General features: G+C 36.3%; 1 protein-coding gene across 1 annotated transcript in view; it reads left to right on the forward strand.

The window, feature by feature from the left end:
- COL24A1 (collagen type XXIV alpha 1 chain) overlaps positions 1-25,832 on the forward strand; it is a 404,934-nt gene that overhangs the window by 145,299 nt on the left and 233,803 nt on the right. The window contains exons 16-20 of the mRNA XM_055587104.1: positions 2,187-2,240; positions 2,317-2,361; positions 2,603-2,656; positions 2,920-2,973; positions 7,477-7,530. Coding sequence (XP_055443079.1) covers positions 2,187-2,240; positions 2,317-2,361; positions 2,603-2,656; positions 2,920-2,973; positions 7,477-7,530 — 261 coding nt within the window. The remainder of the gene's footprint in view (positions 1-2,186; positions 2,241-2,316; positions 2,362-2,602; positions 2,657-2,919; positions 2,974-7,476; positions 7,531-25,832) is intronic.

The raw sequence follows: 25,832 nt of genomic DNA on the forward strand, positions 1-25,832 counted from the left end.
ACTACAAAATATTTGATGTTTCTTGGAAGTTTCTATACCCATATCATTTTACTTTCAAATTCTTTGTTTTACTTGGTCCTTTATAATAAATATGTTTTTTGATACCTCCTGAAATTTACTATTTTGTGATTTTTCTTTCAGAGATACTAAAAAGTAAAATAGAATATTGTGCATACAAGGCATATTCATCTGAAGATGCCAGACTATGCACAGTAGTATATTTACTGCAATAAGAATTAAGGATATTGTCTATAGAAAAACAACAGGACAATAAATAAATGTTTGTTTTTGATATTCCTTTCCATTTCTTACATGAATTAGTGCTGTGTAATTTCCAGAGACATTTATTGTATTTTTGAATGACTATCAGAAGTTTTAAAGCTATGAACTTTGAATAAACTAACCACTGTAATTATAAGAATAATTATTTCCCATCAATGGAATTTGTCAGTGATGTATTGATGCTGTGTTTCCATTTGTTAAGTTGAAAAATATTATTCTGCCTCTCACAGTCTCATATTTTTCAGGATTAAACATGTTGGGAATAATTTATCTAATGTTTCACAGACTATAGGACTCACCCCAAAGTAAAGATGTCATATTTTCCATTCTGAAATTTGTAGTATGTAAATGTGGACTCTTAGAAATATACTGTTATGTCAGCACTCTAGAAATCACTGTTTTAAATTTAAAGTTGATTTCTTCCTCCAGTATTCATTCCACACTTCATTTCAAAACTATTATGTGCCAAATATTATGTTGGGCTTGAGATATAAAAAAAGAATAAAACATGCTTCTACACTCACAGAATGCACAGACTAGGAAGACAGGGGGAAAACAAACAAGGAAACCAACCAAAAAAAAAAAGAAAGAAAACAAAACAGTGCAGTATATTTAGTACTGTAGCAGAAGCATATTCCGTTAGTGGTTTTCAAGGGCTTGGAGCATGTGAGAAGGGAGAGTATGTTCAGACTAGAAAACAATTCATTGTGTCTAGAATGTTGGATTTAGAGGAGGGAGAAGGAAAAGGCAAGTAGAAACAACTGGAAGAAGATGGGATGGAAAGTACTGATGGAAAACTAGTAGTAAGGGTCTGGAATACTGTCCTAAGAAATATGGATTATAACTAAACTGAACAACATTTTCAGCATTGTCACAAATACACCTTTAAAAGTTCCTAAACATTTGGGAAGCACAAAAGGAAGGTTGAAAGCAACTCTTTGAAGATGAAGGATGATATGTTAGCCAGGCACAGAGAGGTAGCAAGAGAAAGAAGGAAAAGAGGTAGTAAGAGAAAGAAAGAGGAAGCAAGAGAAAAGAAAGAAGAAAATGGCATCGTTGACACAAAAATTAAGCGATCTCCAAACAATCAAGAGATTTGCACTCTTTTTTCAAATTTTACTTTCAGAAACTTTTATAGTTGCTGTTGTCCTTCGAATTTTAAGATGATGCATTGAAGTTTTTCTGGGTTTCTTGCTTGCAAGAAGTTATAGTGGCAGTTAATGTTTTTGAGTAATCTTGCATTGGAGAAGTTAAATTGAAAAGCTTGATATTGGTGACTGTGTCAATTTCATGTTTGTTTCCTCAACACTACCATACAACACTACTACAATGCTTGATACATATTCTGCTCAATAAATGTTAAATGATGAATGAATGAGAAACCCAGAAGAGTGGAGCCTTTTATTTACTACTCAGTTCCCTGAACTTATGGTAAATTTTGTTATCTGCAAGTTGTAGATCATGAAGTCATTGGAATGCTTAGCACATAGTAACTGCCCAGTAAATATTTGCTGAATAAATAGGTGAAAGAAAATCTAAGAAAATCAAATGAAGTATTTTTTGAAACTTCCTGGGAACATGGCACTAAAATATTTCCCCTATCATCAAGATATCTCTTTGGAGAAATATTTCAAAATGAATCCTGTGGATAGTAACTATTAGAACTCAAGGAAGAGAAGGATCCTAGTAGATAAGATCAGTATGAGTAGGCTTAAGGAAGCAGAATAGACCTCACTAAAATTTGAATGAATGGTATGATTTATAAATGTAAAGAGGAAAAGAAATTGTTAGAGAACAAGCATGTGTGGGAACTTAGTAAGATGAATTATTTCATTAAGTTTACCATGTTCTCTTTTTAATCCTAGTGGTGCTCAAGGATACCTTTCTTTCTTATTGCTTTCCAGGGCAGTGTTGGCCCTGTGGGACCAATTGGACCTTCTGGAATCCCTGGCCCAATGGTATGCTTCTGTTTACATAATGGATATTTCACTTTGATTTCTCTATAATGTCACAAAATATCACTTTCTTTTTTAGGGTCTTTCGGGCAATAAGGGCCTACCTGGAATCAAAGGTGATAAGGTGATTTAAATATTTACATTGTCATAGAGATCATTTTTTTATCACATTTACTTTTCTTTTGAGTCAACACCACTTATAAAATATTTTTATTAAAATATGGGATCCTATCTGTAATATCAATTATATAACTTTTCTCAAAAGTAGGAAAAATAGAGAAATTTTTCTTGTATAACTTGTATTTACCTTCTTATTGCCACATTTGCTTTGCTTAAGTGTCTTTGTATGAAATTGTGCTCCCCAGGGTGAACAAGGCATTGCAGGAGAGCAAGGAGAAACAGGGTATACTGGAGACAAGGTACCATTCGTTTTATATAAATTAAAAAAAAAAAAACACAAAACACAGTGAAAATATATGCATTCTTTAAAAAGAAAGGAGTACTCATTATTTCAACTCATGTATTTTTTTAGGATATAGTATCAATCTGATTCTGCATGTCTTGTTTGAAACATTTTCTCAATTTTTTTTTTAATAATTCCATGACTTCTTTTAATAGTTCGTAAGTAGAGGCGTATCTGCCTTCTGTGGTGTAATAACTTCTCTCTTTCCTGTTCTTTTAGGGTGCTGTGGGTTTTCCTGGACCACCAGGGATGAGAGGAAAGCCAGGACCTTCAGTAGGTTTGAACTTTTGCTTTTCTTTCTGATTCATGGAGTGCACACTATGGCATGACTCTTGATACCTGTTGGTGTTCGTGGAATGTAAGAAGTAGGGTTTAAGTCTACCAGTATGGCATTTTCTCTCCACTTATAGCATACAGTTAATCCTTGAAGTTTTCAGCTTACAGTCCATAGATTATGGCACCTCACCCTCCTCACCTCCTTAATCCCAGTCCAAAGCCAAATTTCCATCAGCCTTAAAGATTTTGGTTAATCTGTTATAGATAGAATTTAAACTAAGCAGTATATTTTAAGCCAGAAAATATAAAGCAACCTTAAATAACACTGTAATTTATCCAAATATCTGTTTCATTAAGAAAACATTCTGAAGAAAAGATAGCATGTCATACTCTCTTATGGGCCCAAATATTCTAGTTCCTTGTCTTTTTTAAATCTTCGAGCATCAATTAACTGAAATAAAAGGATACTGTGTATTGTAGTTAACTTGAAGCCAGGTAAACTATAAAACTAAAGTTACTGAATGGTTAAAAATATTTAAATAGAGTGGTTAAAACTTGAGTTAATGGTATATATCTACATATTAAAAATCATAGTAATGATTATACCTAAAATTCACTGTTTACAAAATGCCAGGCAGTATTCTAAGACCTATACTTCTAATTTAATCCTTAAAACAGTCATATGAAGTTGGTACTATTACTATTCCTATTTTACCTATGAGGAAAAGTGAGACACGGAGAGTTAAATAACTTGCCCAAGGTCCCAGAGTTAGTTGGTAGTCACCCAAGAAAACCTGGTGACCACAGATGTCAGAGTCCATGCACTTAGCCACTGTGCCATAGTGTTTTATGCTTCAGTGTTTTAAGATTGTTTTAGGGTTTTATACAACTCTTTGACCATGATTGTAGATCCAAAATGAAGTGAAAGTCGCTCAGTCGTGTCTGACTCTTTGTGACCCCATAGACAACAGAGTCCATGGAATGAATTCTCCAGATCCAAAAATTAGATATAAAATTATAATCTAACATTATAAAAGAGGGTTGTTTTCCTGAGCAATTTCACCATGTTTCCCTAACTCCACCCTCTCATCTTTAGATTGTTTATTTTTGCATCAAAGTAAGCAGCATTAACGGAGAAGACAATGGCACCCCACTCCAGTACTCTTGCCTGGAAAACCCCATGGACGGAGGAGCCTGGTAGGCTGCAGTCCATGGGGTCGCTGAGAATTGGATACGACTGAGCAACTTCACTTTCACTTTTCACTTTCATGCATTGGAGAAGGAAATGGCAACCCACTCCAGTGTTCTTGCCTGGAGAATCCCAGGGACGGGGGAGCCTGGTGGGCTGCCGTCTATGGGATCACACAGAGTCGGACATGACTGAAGCGACTTAGCAGCAGCAACAAACAACATTAAGTTACGTAGCTTTACATCACCATTCCTTATGATTTCTAACAGTGACGGCATTTTATATACATTTCCCAGGAATCATTTAATCCAAAGAACAATTGTTGGCATCTGTTTATGTAATGATATGTTGATGGTGAGCTTTGCCTTTACTACTTTCCACTCAGTTGACAGTGTACCCAGACTTGTGCCATGGATATGAATCTCATAAGGGGCAGGAGAATGGGTCAAGCTAACAAAAAGCTTCTATTTTTCAAGGATGATTTGAAACCACTTAAAAGGAGCTTTAAGTATCTGCAGTGTTAGCAAAATACTTCTTTTGATAATAATGAAATGGTATGACATATTTTCTAAGGCCAGTACTAAGTAATAAGTGGTATTAGTCTCTTGCTTTATAATTAATTACTAGAGAAAACTAGTCATATCATGCTTATATCAGGTAAACCTTTTTAATGTCTTCTTTACTCTTTGATTTAATTTATAATGATTACATATTTATTGAAATTAGGGAAGGCTGAATAACTGGTCTAAATAACAGAGATGTAGATTTTGGTTCCAGCCTTGACACTGACCTGCTGTGACACTGGATATTTAACCAGCATGGTATCTAGTTTCTCATTTTTAAAAGGAGTGTCAGACTATATCATATGTAAGGTTCCTTGCAGCTCTGTGACTTTTTAATATTTTCCTCTCTTAGTAATAATGCTTCTCAGTGTTTCTCTAGTCCAAGCTAAAGCAAAGACTTCCTGTTTCACCTTTGACATGTTGTCTTAAAACCTTTAATTTTTTTCCTCCTGGAGTCACTAGACACTCTAATGTGGTACTTTTAGGCAGTGAATCAGGGAGCATGAAATGATGAGCGTGAGACTTACTTGTTCATATTGTACGTTTCTGTACTATTCTAATAAAAAATGTTAATATCAGCAGGGATTACTTTGGTCAGAGACAGCTGACTATTTTTTGTTTGTTTTATCAAATCTTGAAAACTGTGTACTTTGGACTAAAGATAGGATAAGAGACTTAGGAATTATTATTTATGAGACCACCTTGACTTTAGACTCTCACTTTATCACTTGTTTGTATCTTACTGTTATTTAAAAAATTGTAGATGTTTGACTTAGAAACCTTTCCTAGTTATGGAAAGAGACACTTGTATAATGAAAAATTTCTTACAAAAATCAGCAACTATATTAAAAATAAATTGTACAAGTTAGTGTCTTTCTAAACCATTTGCTCCCTATCATGCAACGAATGCCAAAGTCATATGAATGTCTTTATTCTTTTACGTCTCCTGCTTTTGGTTTTCTGTTATCTACAACATTAGTGTCACTGATAGTTTTCAAATGGATCTAAGTTGTAACATGAAAGAATGTTTTCAAGATAAAAGAATGTTCTGATCTAGAAGATTTTTAACATTCTGAAATATGGAAACTTTTACTCTGCAAGTATTTAAAAACTAGAGAAAATTACCTATCTGAAGTTAAGAAATATTGTTTTTTTAAGAGAAAAAACAAAGTCAATTATGTCCTCTTCATTTTTTAGCTAGAAGTTGCTACCATTTGTAGAAGTTTACTTAATCGTTATTCAGTTCTTTACGTTTTTATAAAGGTAAATTGACATTCAAGGAAACTTGCAGTTGAAGTTTTTCAAAATGAAAATTTTTCTGAAGGATAAATAAAATTATTCCACAAATAAATATCAGGTTGTGGATCAACTTTTCTGATAACAAAGTCCCACTGTATTCCATTTTTTCCTCAAGCTTGTAAATGTAGCGTCTTGTTTAGATTTTGCCACTAGAGGGCCTCAGTGAAAATGCTGTGTCTATCTGTTTGAGGTACTTTTCATTTCAAGAATTTGACTCCCTTAGATAGACTCAGTATCGGGTATGATTTTGTTTATTTAGGGGAACTTAAGCGAACTTCTGCATAATATCTTACTACTTTTCTCTAGGTTTAATTGTAGGTGTACTGTGTACTGCTTAAGTCCAGAGACTGTAGCACCGTATGAGGATGAATTTAGTACCCATGGAAAACTATGCTTCACTTCTTGGCAACTGGATAAACCCCTGTTATACAGAAGAGTTTATGTATAATAAATTCAAGAAATTTTATATATTCTGTGACCTGGTGTCAGATTTGAAGCTCACATAGACATTTAATATGACAAAAATAATGAATTCAGCTGTTTTAATGAAAACAAGGATATCAGACTAGTGGCCTTCCGTGTTCTGTAGTTTCAACTTGAGGATCACCAACCCTCTCCAGGATCATCAGGCTTTTACCCTTCTTCTGCAGCCTTGATTTCACATTGTTAATCTGAATGTCAGAAATGGCTGCAGAGATATAGAAATCAAATCTTCAGAAGTTTAATCAAAGGATCAAAGCAATCTAGGAATTCTAGGTAACATCCAGGAGATGAGAGAGGATGTGAATGGAAGGATTAATAGTTATAAAATTGATTAACATTTAATGAGTACTTTCTATGTTCTAAGCACTGTGCTTAACACTTTACATTTGTCTCATTTATTTCTCATAATGACTGTAAGAATGTTAGTAACATTATTATTCCTGTTTTATTGGTGAGAAAATAGGCTGAGAGAGATTAAGCAACAGGCTTTTAAATCCAGGTGGTTCTTAATTACTAAATCAGGCCCCTTATAGTTACCAAAGGAGAGAGAATTTTTCAGAGGCAATCCTAGAATTCTAGTTGTTTATGAAAGCAGTTCCTATCTAGAGTTTCCTACTTTGTTAAGTCAAACTTTATTCTCTTATCTTTGGATAACACACATCCACACCATAATTTTTTTTCCTTCATTTGATTTCCATTAATTTGTATCTCTAATATTTAGGGGTAAATATGTATAGATCTATACACATCTTATATAATACGTTTCATACATTGATGATGATTTTAAGTCTTTCTGAATAGTCATTACAACTTTGAAATAATATATTGACTGCTGTTTGCCAGAAAGTCATTACAACTTTGTGTAACATAATATATTTTTTGCATACTATATGTTTCCTTTTTCAATCATATTTATTAAATTAATATTTATACTTTGATTTCTCTCCCCCAACCTCCACATTGTAGGGCCAAACAGGTGACCCAGGACCCCAAGGGCCATCTGGCCCTCCAGGACCAGAGGTAAAATGTTGGTGGGAATGTAATTAATTTAAATAAATGTCATAGCAATTAAACTTCATTAGTTAAACCTTTTATATAATAGGCTTAAGCAAGATTCTCTTTAAAGTTTATATCTTTGTAAACAGTTTGGACTAAATGTTTTCTGTTATGTTGGGAGGTATGCAACAGTGATCTCCAGAAAATAGAAAAGGTATAGCCACATAGTCCTGGTTAGATCACAGTTGCTTTATTTGTTCTGCACAACAACTACTAGTAACACGTAGGTGGGGCTTGCAGTCAAGTTTCAGAACATAAATGCTATTGAATTTTTAATGCAGACTGCTTCCAATTTTTTAATGTGTGCATATCATTTGCATCTCATATTCTAGAATAAACATGAGTGAGTCTGTAGTACATGCATAAGATTTGCTTGTACAGTATGTTCTTTGAAATTCTTACTTTGGCTTAATCCTTGATGTAGAGGGGCTTTTTCTTTTCTGCAAGACTGCATAGGACATAAACTTATGAAATGAAACATTTAAGTTTTTTAAAAAATCATTTAGTGAGTCAAATATATACTATATGGAGATTAGTTTCTGAAGCTCACCCTAGTTCAAAAATATAAACCAAAATATAGGCATACATAAATATATAACCCTGTAGTCCATGGGGGAACAAAGAGTTGGAACGACTGAGCAACTAAACAACAACAAAACATATAAATACATATTCACATCTAATTCAGAGTCATAGATGCAGCAGTGACACTGAGAAAGTGGATTTGGCTTCACAATAAAAAAAGTTAGATCAATAAAGTCTCCATAGTGTCAAAGCAGTAGGTGGAGTTTCTAGGAATAGACTATCTTGATGCTTTCTCCTTCTCTTGGTAAACTCTAAGGTCTGTTTCTTACTCCACAACTGTCTTTCAGAATTGGCTAATTTCTTTTAGCAATTGTCTATTCTTACTGACTGTCTAATTTAAAAACATATTAGAGGTTAATGGTTCAAAAATCAAAACAACATAATTGCATCTATTTTTGATAATAGGTAATAGGAGGTAAAATAGAGCAATGTATTGATGTCATGATGCTGGGGGGAATGAAATTGCTTATAGTAATAAAATGTATTATTAACAGACAATTAAAGTAGTAATTAACTGATTAATGTGTTTATCTTTTTTTATGAGCCTGCATTCTTTTAATCATTTGTCATGAAAACATTCCTGGAATGAATGGTATTTACCTGTCTTCATCATACTGAGGATATAGAATCTAACTGATCTTTTATTATCTTTAAAGGTTATTTTTATGAACATGGATTACTGTATTGTAATTTTAGTTACATATGGTATGTATCCTAGAAGGAGTGTGTCATCTCTTTGCTATCAGTGTGGTTTAAGATTGTTTCCTTTTCTTTATAAAGCCAGTTTAAAGTATGCATGGGCCATGTTTTCACTCATCACTTAATTTTCCAGAAATTTTTTTTCTCTGTTGCTTTTGAAATTTTCTGATTTTCAGTCACCATTCAGAACATTGCCTGTCTTTGAGTCCTGTAAGGTACTCAGTCCCAACTTACACCAATTCTTCCCCCTTTTGTTGTTGTTGTTCAGTTGCTAAGTCATACCTGATTCTTTGTGACCCTATAGAATTCAGCACTCCGGGCTCCTCTGTCCTTCACTATCTCCCAGAGTTTGCTCAAATTCATGTGCATTGAGTCAATGATACTACTTAACCATCTTGTCCTCTGTCGTCCCCTTCTCCTCCTGCCCTCAATCTTTCCCAGCATCAGGGTCTTTTCTAATGAATCAGCTCTTTGCATCAGGTGGCCAAAGTATTAGAGCTTCAGCTTTAGCACCAGTCCTTCTAATGAATACTCAGGGTTGACTTCCTTTAGGATTGATTGGTTTGATCTCCTTGCAGTCCAGGGGTCTTTCAAGAGTCTTCTCCAGCACCACAGCTAGAAGGCACCAATTCTTTGGTGCTCAGCCTTCTTTATGAAACAACTCTTACATCCATACATGTCTACTGGAAAAGCCATAGCTCTGACTATACGGACCTTTGTCAGGTGCATGGGGAGGGAGGAGGGAGGAGGGTTCAGGATGGGGAACACATGTATACCTGTGGCGGATTCATTTTGATATTTGGCAAAACTAATACAGTTATGTAAAGTTTAAAAATAAAATAAAATTAAAAAAAAAATAATATGCTGTCTAGGTTTGTCAAAGCTGCTTTCCTTCCAAATAGGAAAGGTTAGTCATAGCTTTCCTTTCTTTTAACTTCATGGCTACAATCACCATCTGCAGTTATTTTGGAGCTCAAGAAAATAAAACCTGTCACTGCTTCTCTCTTTCTCTTTCTATTTGCCATGAAGTGATGGGACCGAATGCCATGATCTTAGTTTTTTGAATGTTGAATTCTAGGCCACTCTTCTCTTTCACTCTGCTCTCCATTTTCACTCTCCTCTTTCACCCTCATCAAGAGACTCTTTAGTTCCTCTTCACTTTCTGCCATTGGAGTGGTACATCTGCTTATCTGAAGTTGTTGATATTTTTCCTGGCTGGTGATCTTGATTCCAACTTGTGTTTCATCCAGCCACATTTCACATGATGTATTCTACATGTAAGTTAGATAAGTAGGGTGACAATATACTGCCTTGTCATATTCCTTTTCCAATTTGGAACTAGTCAGTTGTTCCTTGACTGGTTCTGACTATTGCTTCTTGATCCACATACAGGTTTCTCAGGAGGTCATCTGGTGTTCCCATCTCTTTATGAACTTTCCACAGTTTGTTATGATCCACACTGTCAAAAGTGTTCACGTAGTTGATAAAGCAGAAGTAGGTTATTTTTCTGGAACTCCTTTGCTTTCTTCATAATCCAGTGAATGTTGACAATTTGATCTTTGGTTCCTCTGCCTCTTTGAAGCCCAGCTTGTTTATCTAGAAATTCTTGGTTCACGTACTGCTAAAGCCTAGCTTGAAGGATTTTGAGTGTAACCTTGCTAGCTTGTGAAGAGCGCGCAATTATATGGTAGTTTGAACATTCTTTGGAATTGTCCTTTTTGGGGATTGGAATGATAACTGACCTTTTCCAGTCCTGTGGCCACTGCTTACCTATTTTAAATTGTTTATGAGGCTAAAGATGCAACCTGTGTTCTCTCAATAAGTGGTGCAAGGTTGTTTTGGGAAATGGAGCCAAATCCACAGATCATAATTTCTTCTTGATCATAGAAATATAATATGTAGGATTTCATATATAAAACAGCACTTCTATTTAAATCCTTCTTGACATTAGGCTTTTAATAGAATTGTATCTCTAAGAATTTAAAATAGCATATTTAATCATATATCAAGCCTGAAAAGTTTCTCGTTGCATAGTAGATGAATTTTCTCAGGTAAACGATCATATATGTTGTGCTATATTTAGAATTTATCCTGTAGACAGTGATCAAAAATTTTTAACCAAAGGAATACAATTATCAGAAATGTATTTCTATGTATAAGTGATAGATGAAATAAATAAGAGAAGGGGACAGGGAGAGATGACAAGGAGGATAAAAAGGAGAGGTGGCAAGACTGTGGCTATTTGGGAGGATAATGCAAGGCCAAGGGGCTAATGATGAGGGCCTGTAAAAATAGAGAGGAAAGGACGGCTCCAAGAGATAATTAGGAAATACGATTCACAGCATTTGAATCACAGTCCAGTTCATTCAACTCATGTGAGAAAGGAATAAAAGACGCATGTAATAATTTTGGCTTGAACAGTTGGGGAGAATGTAGATCTTCATTCTAAAAACAGAATAAAAAAGGAGGAAGATATTTAGGGTGGGTGGAGATAATGCTTTGGTTTTCATTTTATTAGGGCTAAAGTGCCTATGGGATATACAGGAAATTAGTCTCATAAATGTATAGAAAATTGTAGACTTGAAACTCAGAATGAACTAGAGAAACATGTTGGTATAGTACTCCACATAGAAGTATTAAATTAAGCAATTGTAATAGATGAAATTATTTAGGACTTGTGAAACAAGATTCAAAAATACTATTCCTAGACACTCACCTCCAGAAGGTGAATGTCATTCTCTGTTTACAGTATAATTAAGTTTTAAATTGACAATATTAAGAGCAGTAAAATAAACTTCAGTAACTTAAAAACATCATGAGAATAAAAAAAAAACCACAATGGAAATTAGAAAATATTTAGAATTGAGTAACAAAGCACTATAAAATCCAATATTGTACCTAAAGCAACACCCAAACCCTAGAGGGAAATTCACAGACTTTAGTGCATTTTTAAAAAGCAAGAAAGATTGAGAATAAAGAAGTTATGCAGAGCACAAGTGTAGGGGTTTGTTTCAAAAGAAGAAAGATGTTGAAAGAGGTCAATAGGATGGAGTCTGTGTTCTCTGTAAGTAGGAGAGTAAATCCCAATAGTGGGGGGAGTTTGTGTGTGCAGAAGGAAGGTACTCAAACAGTTTTGTGAAGAGTAACCAGGGAAGGGACTGGGGGCTAGTAACATAGTTTCTGACTTGAATTAAAAACTCAGCTGAGATTGAAAACCCTTTTCCACACAGCATAGCTACAACTTTCAGTACAATTTATTAGAAATTAATTGCAAACTTGAGTCTGAACTTTGTACTGGGGCAAAACAATGAAACACAGTCAGTTTTAGGCTTCTCTTCTCCCTTGGTTAAAAATGTATTGCTTGTACAAAAGGAGGGCAGCAATTCATGGTATTGTGTGATTTCCACATTTGAGCATAGATTGATAACCATGTCAAAGTACAATCCAGGAAAAGTTATTAAATAAGAGACCACAGTGATGGTCCTAGGTATATACTTCTGAGATAGCTTTTGTTAATTATTGAATGACAAAAGGCTTAAGTTAATCGTTGAAAAATACGATGCTTGGGATTGATGTCTTCTGAATGAGAATTGAGGAGGTGGCCTGAGTTCCTTGAGCAAATTACTTGGTTTTGTGTGTGTGTGTGTGTAAATATTGGCGATATATATGCTTAAGTTTATCTTTTACTAAATGGCTTCTCAGTTGTCCCAGAACCATTTGTTAAGCAATTTGTCTTCGCAGCAGTAATTTTAAGATGTCACCCTTATCATATACTAAATTTTCATGGTTTTGGGGTCTATGTCTGAACTTTGTTTTCTGTTCCACTTGAATGGTTGTCTGTTCCTACACAGTTGTCATGTTGTTTTAATGATAAGAAGTTCTATGATATTTTGTAACTTCATTGAAAAATAACTGGGGATAATCAGAAAATATAATTATATGTATAAAAGTATACAATGTGATGACTTGATATACATTGTGGAATTATTATCATGATCAAGATAATTAATACATCCATCACCTCATGTAGTTCTTTTAAATTTTTTAAAAAATTGTTATTGGAGTTTAGTTGATTTACAATGTTGTATAAATTTTAAGTGTAAAACAAAGTGAATTGGTTTTGCATATACATATATCCACTCTTCTTTAGATTCTTTTCCCATCTAGGTCATTACAGAATATTGAGTAGAATTCCCTGTGCTACACAGTAGGTCCTTGTTTACCTATTTTATATATAGTAGTTCAGTTCAGTTCAGGTCAGTCGCTCAGTCGTGTCTGACTCTTTGCGACCCCATGAATCACAGCACGCCAGGCCTATGATTGGCCGGTCCATCACCAACTCCCGGAGTTCACTGAGACTCACGTCCATCGAGTCAGTGATGCCATCCAGCCATCTCATCCTCTGTTGTCCCCTTCTCCTCCTGCCCCCAATCCCTCCCAGCATCAGAGTCTTTTCCAATGAGTCAACTCTTCGCATGAGGTGGCCAAAGTACTGGAGTTTCAGCTTTAGCATCATTCCCTCCAAAGAAATCCCAGGGCTGATCTCCTTCAGAATGGACTGGTTAGATCTCCTTGCAGTCCAAGGGACTCTCAAGAGTCTTCTGCAACACCACAGTTCAAAAGCATCAATTCTTCGGCGCTCAGCTTTCTTCACAGTCCAACTCTGATATCCATACATGACCACTGGAAAAACCATAGCCTTGACTAGACGGACCTTTGTTGGCAAAGTAATGTCTCTGCTTTTGAATATGCTATCTAGGTTGGTCATAACTTTCCTTCCAAGGAGTGAGCGTCTTTTAATTTCATGGCTGCAGTCACCATCTGCAGTGATTTTGGAGCCAAAAAAATAAAGTCTGACGGTTTCCCCTGTTTCCCCATCTATTTGCCATGAAGTGATGGGACCAGATGCCATGATCTTAGTTTTCTGAATGTTGAGCTTTAAGCCAACTTTTTCACTCTCCTCTTTCACTTTCATCAAGAGGCTTTTTAGTTCCTCTTCATTTTCTGCCATAATTATGTATATGTTCATTACTAATTTATCTCCCTGCTCCTCTCCACTATCCCCTTTGGTAGCCATAAATTTATTTTCTATGTCTGTAAGTCTATTTCTTTTTTGTAAAATAAGTTCATTGGTATCATTTTTTTATATTCCACATATAAATGACATCATATGATGTTTGTCTTTTTCTAACTTCACTTAGCATAAGAAACTATATTCATTTTGCTTCAAATGGCATTATTTCATTCTTTTATGGCTGAGTAATATTCCGTTGTATATACATACAACATCTTTCATTTGTTGATGGATGTTTCAGTTGCTTCCATGTCTTGGCTGTTGTAAATAGTACTGCAGTGAACTTTGGAGTGCATTTACCTTTTTGAATTATGGTTTTCTCTGACTATATACCCATGAGTAGGATTGTTAGATCATATTGCAGCTTTATTTTTAGTTTTGTAAGGAGCTTCCATACTGTTTTTCATAGTGGTTGTACCAATTTATATTGCCACCAACAATGTAGAAGAGTTCTCTTTCCTCTACACCCTCTCCAACATTTATTGTTTGTAGATTTTTTGATGATGACCATTCTGATCAGTGTGAAGTAATACTTGACTGTACTTTTGGTTTGCATTTCTCTAATAATTAATTATGTTGAACATCTTTTCTTGTGCTTTTTGGCCATCTGTATGTCTTCTTTGAAAAAATGTCTATTTAGATCTTCTGTCCTTTTTTTATTGGGCTGTTTGTTTGTTTTTGTTATGTTGAGCCTCTTTTCAAGTGCTGTATCACCACTTATTTTTGGTCTAATAGATCTGTTTGTTTTAATGCGATGTACAATGGCTGTTGTCGATCCAGTTTCAATTGGGGCCACAACTGGTACTTATTTCTCCCTCCTTCACTATCCATTTCAAATCCCTTTCACACTCACCTTCTTCTCAGTAGGTCTTGGTGACTTGTCTAGTGGTTAACCAAAACCTAGGGCATGAACTTTTGTTTGGAGTTCCATTGCATCACCTGTATTCCACATAAATTCCTTCCTGCCTCTTTGGTATGAAGCAGTCTTTCCTCCTTTTCTTCCTGTTTTTCAGTCAATTAACCATGCCAAGTTGGTGACCTCTCTTTTTGTTTGCTTATATCTTGTCATAAAAAATCTAAAGTGCTGTGGTAGAAGACATAATTTTTAGTTTATTAAGAGCTTTGCAGTGTCTCCTGTCAAAGGAGAGCCCCTTTGGGTATCAGGATCTCCATCCCTGTGAAGTCCAAGATTGTGGGGACAGAAAGCAGAAATTATCCTGTTTTACTAGAAGTGATGGCAGATAGGACCACACTCACTTCTACTTCTTGGTTCCCAAACTTGTGTATCCTTCCTATTAGAGACAAAAATCCTCTGAGCTGGTTCTTCAGTTATAACTTTAGAAGGCAGTTCCAATGTTCCATGAGACTGGCTACCTCTAAACGGTACAAGGTGGATTAAGACAAATGGATCGTATCGTGGGGGTCACTTTTATATCTCCTTCAATGTAGAGATGCTGTGCTCTGTGGGTATCCATGCCTGTGGATCAGGTATTCTGTAATCCCCTAGATAGTGGTGCTAGTTAAACCTATAAAGGGAGGAGAGGCACACTTAACTAAAATACCTGTCTCTGTAAAGATGAACTGCTGATACTTCTAGACTGAAAGGGGCCCACATGAATGTAAACTACCTTTCAATCTCTTAAAAACCATAAATGAAAAGGGTGCATTTGCCAAATCAGTGATTACACACCATGTGAAGGGGGTCTCAATCATCTGCTTGGGTGATAATATTATTCAATACATCTGACACAGCAGCTGCAACTGGGGCTGTGGTGGTCTACAGTCATTCTCCAGAATAAAACTGATTTCTGTAGGGGCCAGTCTGACAAATTAAACAGTGCTCTAATAGAGAGCACAAACCCTACATATTTTAGATCTTGAATGATGGTACTAATCTCTGACATTCTCTCCACATACAATTTTATTGGCACTTATGTGGATGTGTATTGTTGTTTAGTTGCTAAATCACATCTGACTCTTGACCGCATGTACTATAGCAGTCCGAGCTCCTCTGTCCATGGTATTTCCCAGGCAAGAATACTGGAGTGCATTGCCATATTTTTCTCCAGGGGATCTTCCTGACCCAAAGATCGAACCCACATCTCCTGCACTGGCAGGTAGATTGTTTACCACTGAGCCATCAGGAAAGCCCATGTAGATGTTAGCGACTGGCTGATCCTTAGAACCAAAGGTCCACCTAACTATAGGAGTACCCTTGCCTTTTTGGCTCCTCTTTAAGAGAAAATCTAAATCTAAGTTACTAATTTTCAACAGATCCTTTAGAGATACCTATTTTTATTTTATGTTATTTATTTGGTTGCACTGAATCTTCTTTGCTTTCTCTAGTTGCAGAGAGCGGGGGCTACTCTGTATGTAGTGCGTGGGCTTCTCACCTTGATGGCTTCTTTTGTTGAGGAGCACAGGCTCTGGGCACAAGGGCTTCAGTAGTTGCAGCTCACTGGCTCAGTAGCTGTGGCACTCAGGCTTAGCTGCTCCATTGCATGTGGAATCTTCCTGGACCAAGGATCAAACCCATGTCCCCTGCATTGCAAGGTGGATTCTTAATCCACTGTACCACCAGGGAAGTCCTAGAGATACCTATTTTATGTTAATCACTAAAACAAACAAAAAAATGGTGAATTAGATTAAGTCTTAACTTAAAAGAGCTTTGACATGAGTTTGAGCGAGCTCCAGGAGTTGATGGACAGGGAAGTCTGACATGCTGCAGTTCATGGGGACACAACTAAGCGGTTGAACTGAACTGAATACTAAATTCAGACTGTGTAAAGCCCCCACTGTCTCTTTTTCCCAAACATCAAGATTAATTAGCTTTGATAAAAATAGAAAATCAGGTCGTTCTTTAATAGTCTAGGATCAGTGTAGTTCTCAGAGAAAATTATGAAATAGCCAAAGAATTTCTTTCCTGAGGCCTCTGGTCTCTCCTGTGTATATTGTTTCCCTCTTGGGCATGAGTTCTTATCTATTTCAAACAACCAGTGTATCTTTTTCCTTCCATAATTTACCCTTCTTGTCAAAGCCTATTTTTAGAGAAAGACCTGAGAAATATATCTCACTCCCATCATTAACTGATTAACAGCTAAGGGCAATATAATTCCCTCTCAAGGATATTTACATGTCAACACTAAACAGAAAGCTGAAACTAATGCAATGAATTTTGAGTTGTAGAATTTGACATTGGCATTGAAAAAACTGTTTATCATTAAAGATCATCTGAACAAATGTCACTTCAGACTATTTAAGTTTTTTTCTTGCTTCTTAGCATTTTGCTTATTCCAGGTGAATTATTAAATTTCTGTAACAAAGAAGTAAATATACCTGTGCATTCAGCTTTTTGTAGACTTATAAATATTAGAGGTGTCTCAAAACATGTACTTGTATGCAAGACTGCAAAAGAGACACAGATGTATAGAACAGTCTTTTGGACTCTGTGGGAGAAGGAGAGGGTGGGATGATTTGGGAGAATGGCATTGAAACATGTATAATATAAGAAACGAATCGCCAGTCCAGGTTCGATGCAGGATACAGGATGCTTGGGGCTGGTGCATTGGGATGACCCAGAGGGATGGTAAGGGGAGGGAGGTGGGAGGGGGGTTCAGGATGGGGAGCACGTGTACACCAATGGCAGATTCATGTTGATGTATGGCAAAACCAATACAATATTGTAAAGTAATTAACCTCCAATTAAAATAAATACATTTAATTTAAAAAAAAGCATAGTTTAAATTTTTTCCATAATAGTTCTTTGTCTTTTATAAAAACATATGGAAAATACTATGCCAGACTCTTTTCTTTTTCTTTAACCATAATAATATCAGTTTTGAGCACTGACCTTATGCTTCCTCCCAGTTCTGGCAGTGAACCACCTTCAAATTTGGTAGCAAGATAGTTAGAATGTTTGTTTATTCAGCTGTTAACCTCCTTGGGCTACAGCGATTTCCAAGTAGTTGAATTTTGGATGATGTTCTTGGTAAATGAAGCCAGTTGTTTATTGCACAAGTGACCACTAATCACGGAGATAGCAGAAGTGGACATGAAGTGGGTCCTCTTTTTCTACCAGGGTGGTCTTCATTAGAAACCAAAACTGAAGTTCATTTGGAGACTCTGCTCATATAAAGTCAAGCCGTGCTTCTAAATGTCTGTTTTAGCACTTTAGTGAACTTAACCAGAATAAGGCCGCCTGTGGTCAGCTACATGAGTTGAATAAAACTTAGTGCTTATGAATTCCCTTCATTTAAACCAATTAGATCTTTGGCATCTTTTACCACCTGGGTTTTGTTGGGTTAATTTGGTGTTCCTAGTTGTTACTCAGAAGGTAGTGCTGAAAGAAAATGTGATTAAATCAGTCAATAAAAAAAAATTATTTCTTGAGTTCCTACAGTGGACATGGCTGTGCCTAGTGAACACAGTAGGATATATTCGAAAATGTATGTATTATCCATAATTTGGGGAAATTTACAGCCTGCTTGAGAAAGACAAGATATGTACATATACTGTTACATAATTATAATGACATCATGTGAGAATTAGAATAGTTATTATAGTTCAGTATTAGTAGAAAGAGATTAACATGAGATAGGATAATTAGGGAAGAGTTCATGGAAACGATGGATCTTGAATTAGATTGTTGATGAATAAGGGCAGAAAAGCAGGAGGGCAGTACAGACAGGGTAAATCACACGAGCAGAGATGGACATCTAGGTACTGAACAATATTCATGGTGGATTTACAGACAGTGTCTAAAACTGGCTAGCTGATACAGATTCCTTGTGTTGGTAGAGAGTGACAGATAAAGTTGTAAAAAGTAGATTGGTGCCAGTTGAATAAGGCCTTTGATTCCAAGCTGTGTCAGAAACAGTATTCAGTAGCCAGCCAATCCTAATGTCAGTGGTATTGTGGAAAAAAATATGGAATCTTCCCCCTCATCTCCCAGGTAAACCAGTTGTATTGATTTGCCTGCTTTCTGCCTATCAGTCAGTTCAGTCGCTCAGTCATGTCTGACTCTTAGCGACCCCATGGACTACAGCACACCAGGCCTCCCTGTCCATCACCAACTCCTGGAGCTTACTCAAACTCATGTCCATCGTGTTGGTGATACCATCCAACCATCTCATCCTCGGTTGTTTCCTTCTCCTCCCTCCGTCAATCTTTCCCAGCTTCAGGGTCTTTTCCAATGAGTCAGTTCTTCACATCAGGTAGCCAAAGTATTGGAGTTTCAGCTTCAGCATCAGTCCTTCCAATGAATATTCAGGACTGATTTCCTTTAGGATTAACTGGTCTGACCTCCTTGCAGTCCAAGGGGCTCTCAAGAGTCTTCTCCAACACCACAGTTTAAAAGCATCAATTCTTTGGTGCTCAGCTTTCTATATAGTCCAACTCTCACATCCATACATGACTATTGGAAAAACCATAGCTTTGACTAGATGGACCTTTGTTGGTAAAGTAATGTCTCTACTTTTTAATATGCTGTCTAGGTTGGTCATAGCTTTTCTTCCAAGGAGCAAGTGCCTTTTAATTTCATGGCTGCAATCACCATCTGCAGTGATTTTGGAGCCCCCAAAATTAAAGTCTCTCACTGTTTCCATTGTTTCCCCATCTATTTCCCATAAAGTGATGAGACCAGATACATTGATCTTAGTTTTCTGAATGTTGAGTTTTAAGCCAACTTTTTCACTCTCCTCTTTCACTTTCATCACGAGGCTCTTTAGTTTTTCTTCACTTTCTGCCATAAGGGTGGTGTCATCTGCATATCTGAGGTTATTGATATTTTTCTCGGCAATCTTGATTCCAGCTTGGACTTCATCCAGCCTGGCATTTTGCATGATGTACTCTGCATATATGTTAAATAAGCAGGGTAACAATATACCCACCTTGATGTACTCCTTTCCTGATTTGGAACCAGTCTGTTGTTCCATGTCCAGTTCTAACTATTGCTTCTTAGCCTGCATACAGATTTCTCAGGAGGCAGGTAAGGTGTTCTGGTATTCCCATCTCTTGAAGAATTTTCCACAGTTTGTTGTGATCCACACAGTCAAAGGCTTTGGCATAGTCTATAATGCAGAAGTAGATGTTTTTCTGGAATTCTCTTGCTTTTTCAATCCCATTAGTATTCACAAATTTCTATCTTTTCATACTCAGTTTAGATGGTAGTCCATGCTGTCTGAAAGGGAATAGAAACTTCTGCCGCCTAGGATAAATCTTATCAGTTACTGTTAATAATAGTACTTAGTACTGTTGTTTCAGTGAGTTAGACCTGAGGCTGCTCAACAGATTGATGAGGATTATCTTTCCATCCAACAACTAGGTCAACTGTCTCCGAAGGTACTTCCTACTCCGTACTTGGTCTATAGCCGTCTTTCCCAGTTCCTCCTCTTAACAGGTAGTATAGTTGGGGACAACTTATTGCCTGGTTGACTGTACAGTTTGGTCATGTTCACTGTCAGTTCCCATGAACTCTTCCCATATCCTATCCTGTTATCATCTGGTGAAGCCCTCATACTTTCTCTTCCAGAAAGCTGTCTCTCTACCAGTATTCCTTCCCATCCCTAGAACCATCAAGGACTGTGAAGGATCTGATATTTTATCCTATTGGCAAGGCAACAAGTTAGCTTAACCACTTCATAGATTCTGAGAGAACACACAAGGCTCCTGGGACAGAGACAAAGGATCGTTTATTACTCTCAGCAGTAGTAGTTGCTGGAGTATCAACATTTTTTCACTGACTCAGTGATCTTCATTTCTCAGAGGGTAATGTAAAGAGAGCTGGATGATATTTGCATATGCAGTGGGTTGCATTATGTAAGAGGAACTTTGAGCTGAAGTAAGCTAGATCTTTTATAATGAGCAGCTATAAAAAATAATGGGTTCCAGAGAAAGACATTATTATCTGGACAATAAGTATTATTGCCTTTTGCTGTAGGGGAAGACATTATCTCTTTACTATGCAAAATTCCCTAAAGAGACTGGTAAGAGGAAAGCTATGTACCTCATTTGTGTAAGGTGCAAAATTCAAGACTATGGAGCATTGTCTCCAGCAACATATTAAGTTAAATGTTGGAGGTATAAAGATGAGTAAGAGACATTCATTTCCCTCCCTCAGCTCACATATTGGAATAAAGAAACACATACAAATTATAATATAGTGCATTAAGTACTAAAAAGCCATGTTAATAGTTCTGTAGGAATATAAAGGAAAAGTTGGTGATTTTGACTAAGAGGAACTATGATAAGCTTCACAGATCATGATATAATTGAGTTGGTAACAAATTGTGTGATGAAGGAACCTGGGGCAGGGAGGTAAGACAGACTTCCAAGAAGGTTGGTTGATGAAGAAATAGTAGAGACTTACCAAATGCAAAAATAGGGCAAGGATATTCCAGAACAGGTGTATGATGAAGCTATGTGTATTTAGAGAACTGCAGATAGTTCAGTGTTTTAGTCAGATCTATTTCCATTAAAAATGACAGAAACCTAACTCAAACAATTTTCAGCCAATTTTCGGGACTGGCTAATGTAGTCAGGAAGTCCAGCAGTTCATGTGCCAAGAGGTTTCACTAGGTACAGGAACTAGATGAATATAATCAAATTACCCTCATCTCCTAGTCTTAACTTACCTCTATTGGCTTCATTCACAACACACTGTGGAAACTGGATTTTGGCAACTCTGGGGTTATGTTGCTCTCAGAGTGATCAATTTTAGCAAAAGGAAAGCACTCTTCTTTCTGTTTAGCTCTAGCAGAAATTCTAAGATGGACTGCAGCCAATCTGACTGGGATTAGGTCGTCTTTAAATCAATCACAACATCCATTGGAACAGGAATACTGTAATTGGCAGGATTTGGATCATTTACCTACCCCTAAATACTGCTATGGGACCAGAAGCACACACACTACAGATTGGGGAAGAGGGTAATTTCCCAAAGAGATGGTGAGCAGATAAAAAGAAATGTCCTCTACATTTTATGCCTTTGGTGCCCTATATACCCTTCTTCCCACTTACATAGTTTTTCAAATGCCTTTGGTAATATGCTGCAGCCATCCACATAACTGAAAATATATTCCTCTTTCTCCAAAGAAGGATAACCCAACCTATTGATCAGTTGTTGCTTTGAGCTCCAAGGTCAGGTTCTTTGGGTAAGGTGGATTCTCAGTGAGGCACAGATGTAAGTCAGTATATGATATTAGAGAAAAGCAAGATGGCCACAATATTCATTCCATTTGGAAAACAAGAGAATGAGAAAAAACACAGACTGCCCCAGGCCCATGGGTGAGTGTGTGTGTGTGTGTGTGGGTGTGGGTGTGTGTGCACGCGCGCGCACTCAGTCACGTCTGATTCTTTGCGACCCTATGGACTGTAGCCCACCAGGCTCCTCTGTTCATGGGATTCTCCAGGCAAGAATACTGTAGTGGGTTGCCATTCCCTTCTCCAGGGGATCTTCCCCACCCAGGGATCAAACCCACGTCTCCTACATTGGCAGGCGAATTCTTTACCATTGAGCCACCTGAGAAGCCCCTGGCCCATAGTTGTGTATTTAGAACAAACATGGGCAATTGATATATGCCAGTTCCCAGTAACAATATAAATCAAGTTTTTAAATCATCCAGCTTCTCACTCCCTGCCTCAAACGTACAATGAAATGAGAATCTAAGATAAAGAGTCTCCAAAATATACATTCTATGAAACCAGGGAATATCTTCCTTCTCTAGCATATGTTCAGTACCAAGAACAATGCTTGACGCATAGTAACTATGTGTTGAAGGAATGACTAGAAACACTTTAAGGTGCTCATAAGAATTCTAAATGAGTTAAATATATAGACCGTGAGTACCCACAATGATATTTATCTAAAGGTAAGTATCAAGTCACAGTCATGTTATTATCTCCAAAACATTTTGAAGTCTGAGTTCCACTGATTTTTATCTGAGTACAAATTTTCTGAGGTTCTTTGAATGGTTGACAGCTATTGTTTACCAAAAAAACAGGTGGTTATATAAAACATTGCTTTTGTTTTGCAGTTTTATTGAAGTATAATTTATATACAGCAAAACTGCATATAGTTACATTGTATAATTTGATCATTCTTGACATATGTTTATCTTGTAAAACAGTCACCAAAATCAAAATAGTGAACTTACCCATCAAACCCCAAAGTTTCTTTGTTCACCTTTGTAATCTTTCCTTTTGGTCTTCATGTTCCTCCCTTCCGAAGTCTACTACAGAACTGCTCTTTGTCACTATAGGTTATCCAAACTTAAGTATCAAATAATGATCAAAATAATTTATTTAAAATTATAAGTTTAGTGATAGTTTTCTATAGCTTTCTGTAGAATAAAAGACTTGCAGCTGACTTTGAAGGGGGTTTTTTGTGTGTGTCTTCAAACACACTGTGAACACTAAGCAAAGTTTTATTCAGGAGAGAGTGTATGCTATCTTGTAAGGCATTTTATCATCTTTGTGGATTTTCTCTGCTGAGTTTTTAGAATGTTAAATATAAATGGAATTTAGAGTTCAGCTGTGCTATTTTTACTGCTTAAACATACAGAGTTGCAAAAAGGAAAAATATAAATAGCAATAATCATTTGCAAAGATTTTCAACAGTATCATAATGAAAAAAATCTGGTTTAGATGGATTTTTAGATCTAAACAGCAAGAAAACGAAAGCGAGCCAGATACTTAGATGAATTCTTTATTCTGCATTTCTTTTTCCAGAAGCTCATGCTTTCTGTTTGTGGTTTTCTCAGAAGACAGAACAGTTTCTTAATTTGCAGTTACACACTGTGTTACAGTTTAGTTTCTATAATTTACTGAGAAACTGATATTTTTTACTTTTGTCCTTTCAAATATTTTTTTTGGCATTAACTTTTGGATGGATTATCCTCACTCAGAAAAGATCATTTTAATCTTCTTTTATTACTTTCGTACTTGGACTCAGTATATTCCTTGACATGGCATGTACTTCCACAAATGCTAAAGAACAAAATCTTATGATTGTTTTTTGGATCCGTGTCTCAAACCAGATTACCCCCTTTCAGAATCTCTCTCCCTCTGAGGGCATTCGTTTCTTGTTTGCATATGTAAAATTTTAATCCTATTTATAGAATATATACTAGTTGGTGATTTTTTTCAGACAAAGGGTAACTTTGGAAACTGCATAATTGAAAATATAATTATTCAAATAGAATTTGTTTTTAATGTGTTCATCAATTCCAGCCATCAAATATTTATTTAATGTACTGTGTGCACAGCACCAGATGAGGGTTTGCATAACTTTGCCCTCTAGGAATTCATAGTTTGTATGTTACCCTATCTTAAGTGATTTTTTAATTTTATCTTTTCTCAACATGACTATTTTTCAAAGCAACGTCTCTACTTTGTTTAGACTTATAAACTACCCAGAAAATAAATTTAAGCCAAATCATATTGTATTCTTATGTATGTAATGCACAATGTATATAGAAATCAATGAAAAAACTTGACAGATGACATAAATGTCATTCATCTATAATAACAGAGTATCTAAAGTCACATTATAAAAAAATTATTTGTATCCCTGGAAATGCTTAGGCAACATGTTAAAGAGAAGTGAATAAATGAGCCTCAAATTCACATTTAAAAAATAAATAAAAAATAAAGCTATATTATAAAATAACATAAAAGTGGAAATTTCCCCAAATATGTGCTTTATTTTTAATCTATTATAATTGAATATGCTATTACTTCCAAAACTATTCAGATTCTGAATTTCACAAATTTTATCTGGGGCCAAGTTCAATGAATAAATTCTATTTTCTTTCTTTCAAATCATAACAAACTGTTGCTTACCAAAGAGCAAATGATTTTCTAAAACACACAATACCAATTAGCTTTTATTTGTATAGCTTTATATAGGTATAATTGAGGTATATATTTATAATATGAAAAGTGAAAGTGAGAGTCCCTCAGTTGATGTCTGACTCTTGGCAACCCCATGGACTGTAGCCCACCAGGCTCCTCTGTGCATGGAATTCTCCAGGCAAGAATACTGGAGTGGGTTATTGTTGTTCAGTCCTTCAGTCATGTCTGACTCTTTGTGACCCCATGAACTGCAGCATGCCAAACTTCTCTGTCCTTCACTGCCTCCTAGAGTTTGCTCAAACTCCTGTCCATTGAGTTGATGATGCCATCCAGCTATCTCATCCCCTGTTGTTCCCTTTTCCTTCTGCCTTCAATCTTTCCCAGCATCAGGGTATTTTCTAATGAGTCACTTCTTCCCATCAGGTGGCCAGAGTATTGGAGCTTCAGCTTCAGCATCAGTCCTTTTAATGAATATTAAGGTATTTCCTTTCGATTGACTGGTTTGATTTCCTTGCAGTCCAAGGGACTCTCAAGAGTTTTCTCCAACACCACAGTTCAAAAGCATCAGTTCTTTGGTGCTCATCCTTGTTTATGGTCCAACTCTCACATCCATACATGACAACTGGAAAAGCCATAGCTTTGACTAGACGGACCTTTGTCAGCAAAGTGATATCTCTGCTTTTTATTACATTGTCTGTTTCTCATAGCTTTTCTTCCAAAGATCAAGTGTCTTTTAATTTCATGGCTGCAGTCACTGTTTGCAGTGATTTTGGAGCCCAAGAAAATAAATTCTCTCACTGTTTCCATTGTTTCCCCATCTATTTGCCATGAAGTGATGGGATCAGATGTCATGATCTTAGTTTTTCAGATGTTGAGTTTTCAGCCAGCTCTTTTACTCTCCTCTTTCACTTTCATCAAGAGGCTCTTTAGTTCCTCTTCACTTTCTGCCATAAGGGTGGTGTCATCTGCATATCTGAGGTTATTGATATTTCTCCTGGCAATCTTGATTCCAGCTTGTGCTTCATCCAGCCTGGCATTTCGCATAATGTACTCTGCA

This window comes from Bubalus kerabau, chromosome 6 (genome assembly GCF_029407905.1).
Source record: "Bubalus kerabau isolate K-KA32 ecotype Philippines breed swamp buffalo chromosome 6, PCC_UOA_SB_1v2, whole genome shotgun sequence".
NCBI lineage: Eukaryota > Metazoa > Chordata > Mammalia > Artiodactyla > Bovidae > Bubalus > Bubalus kerabau.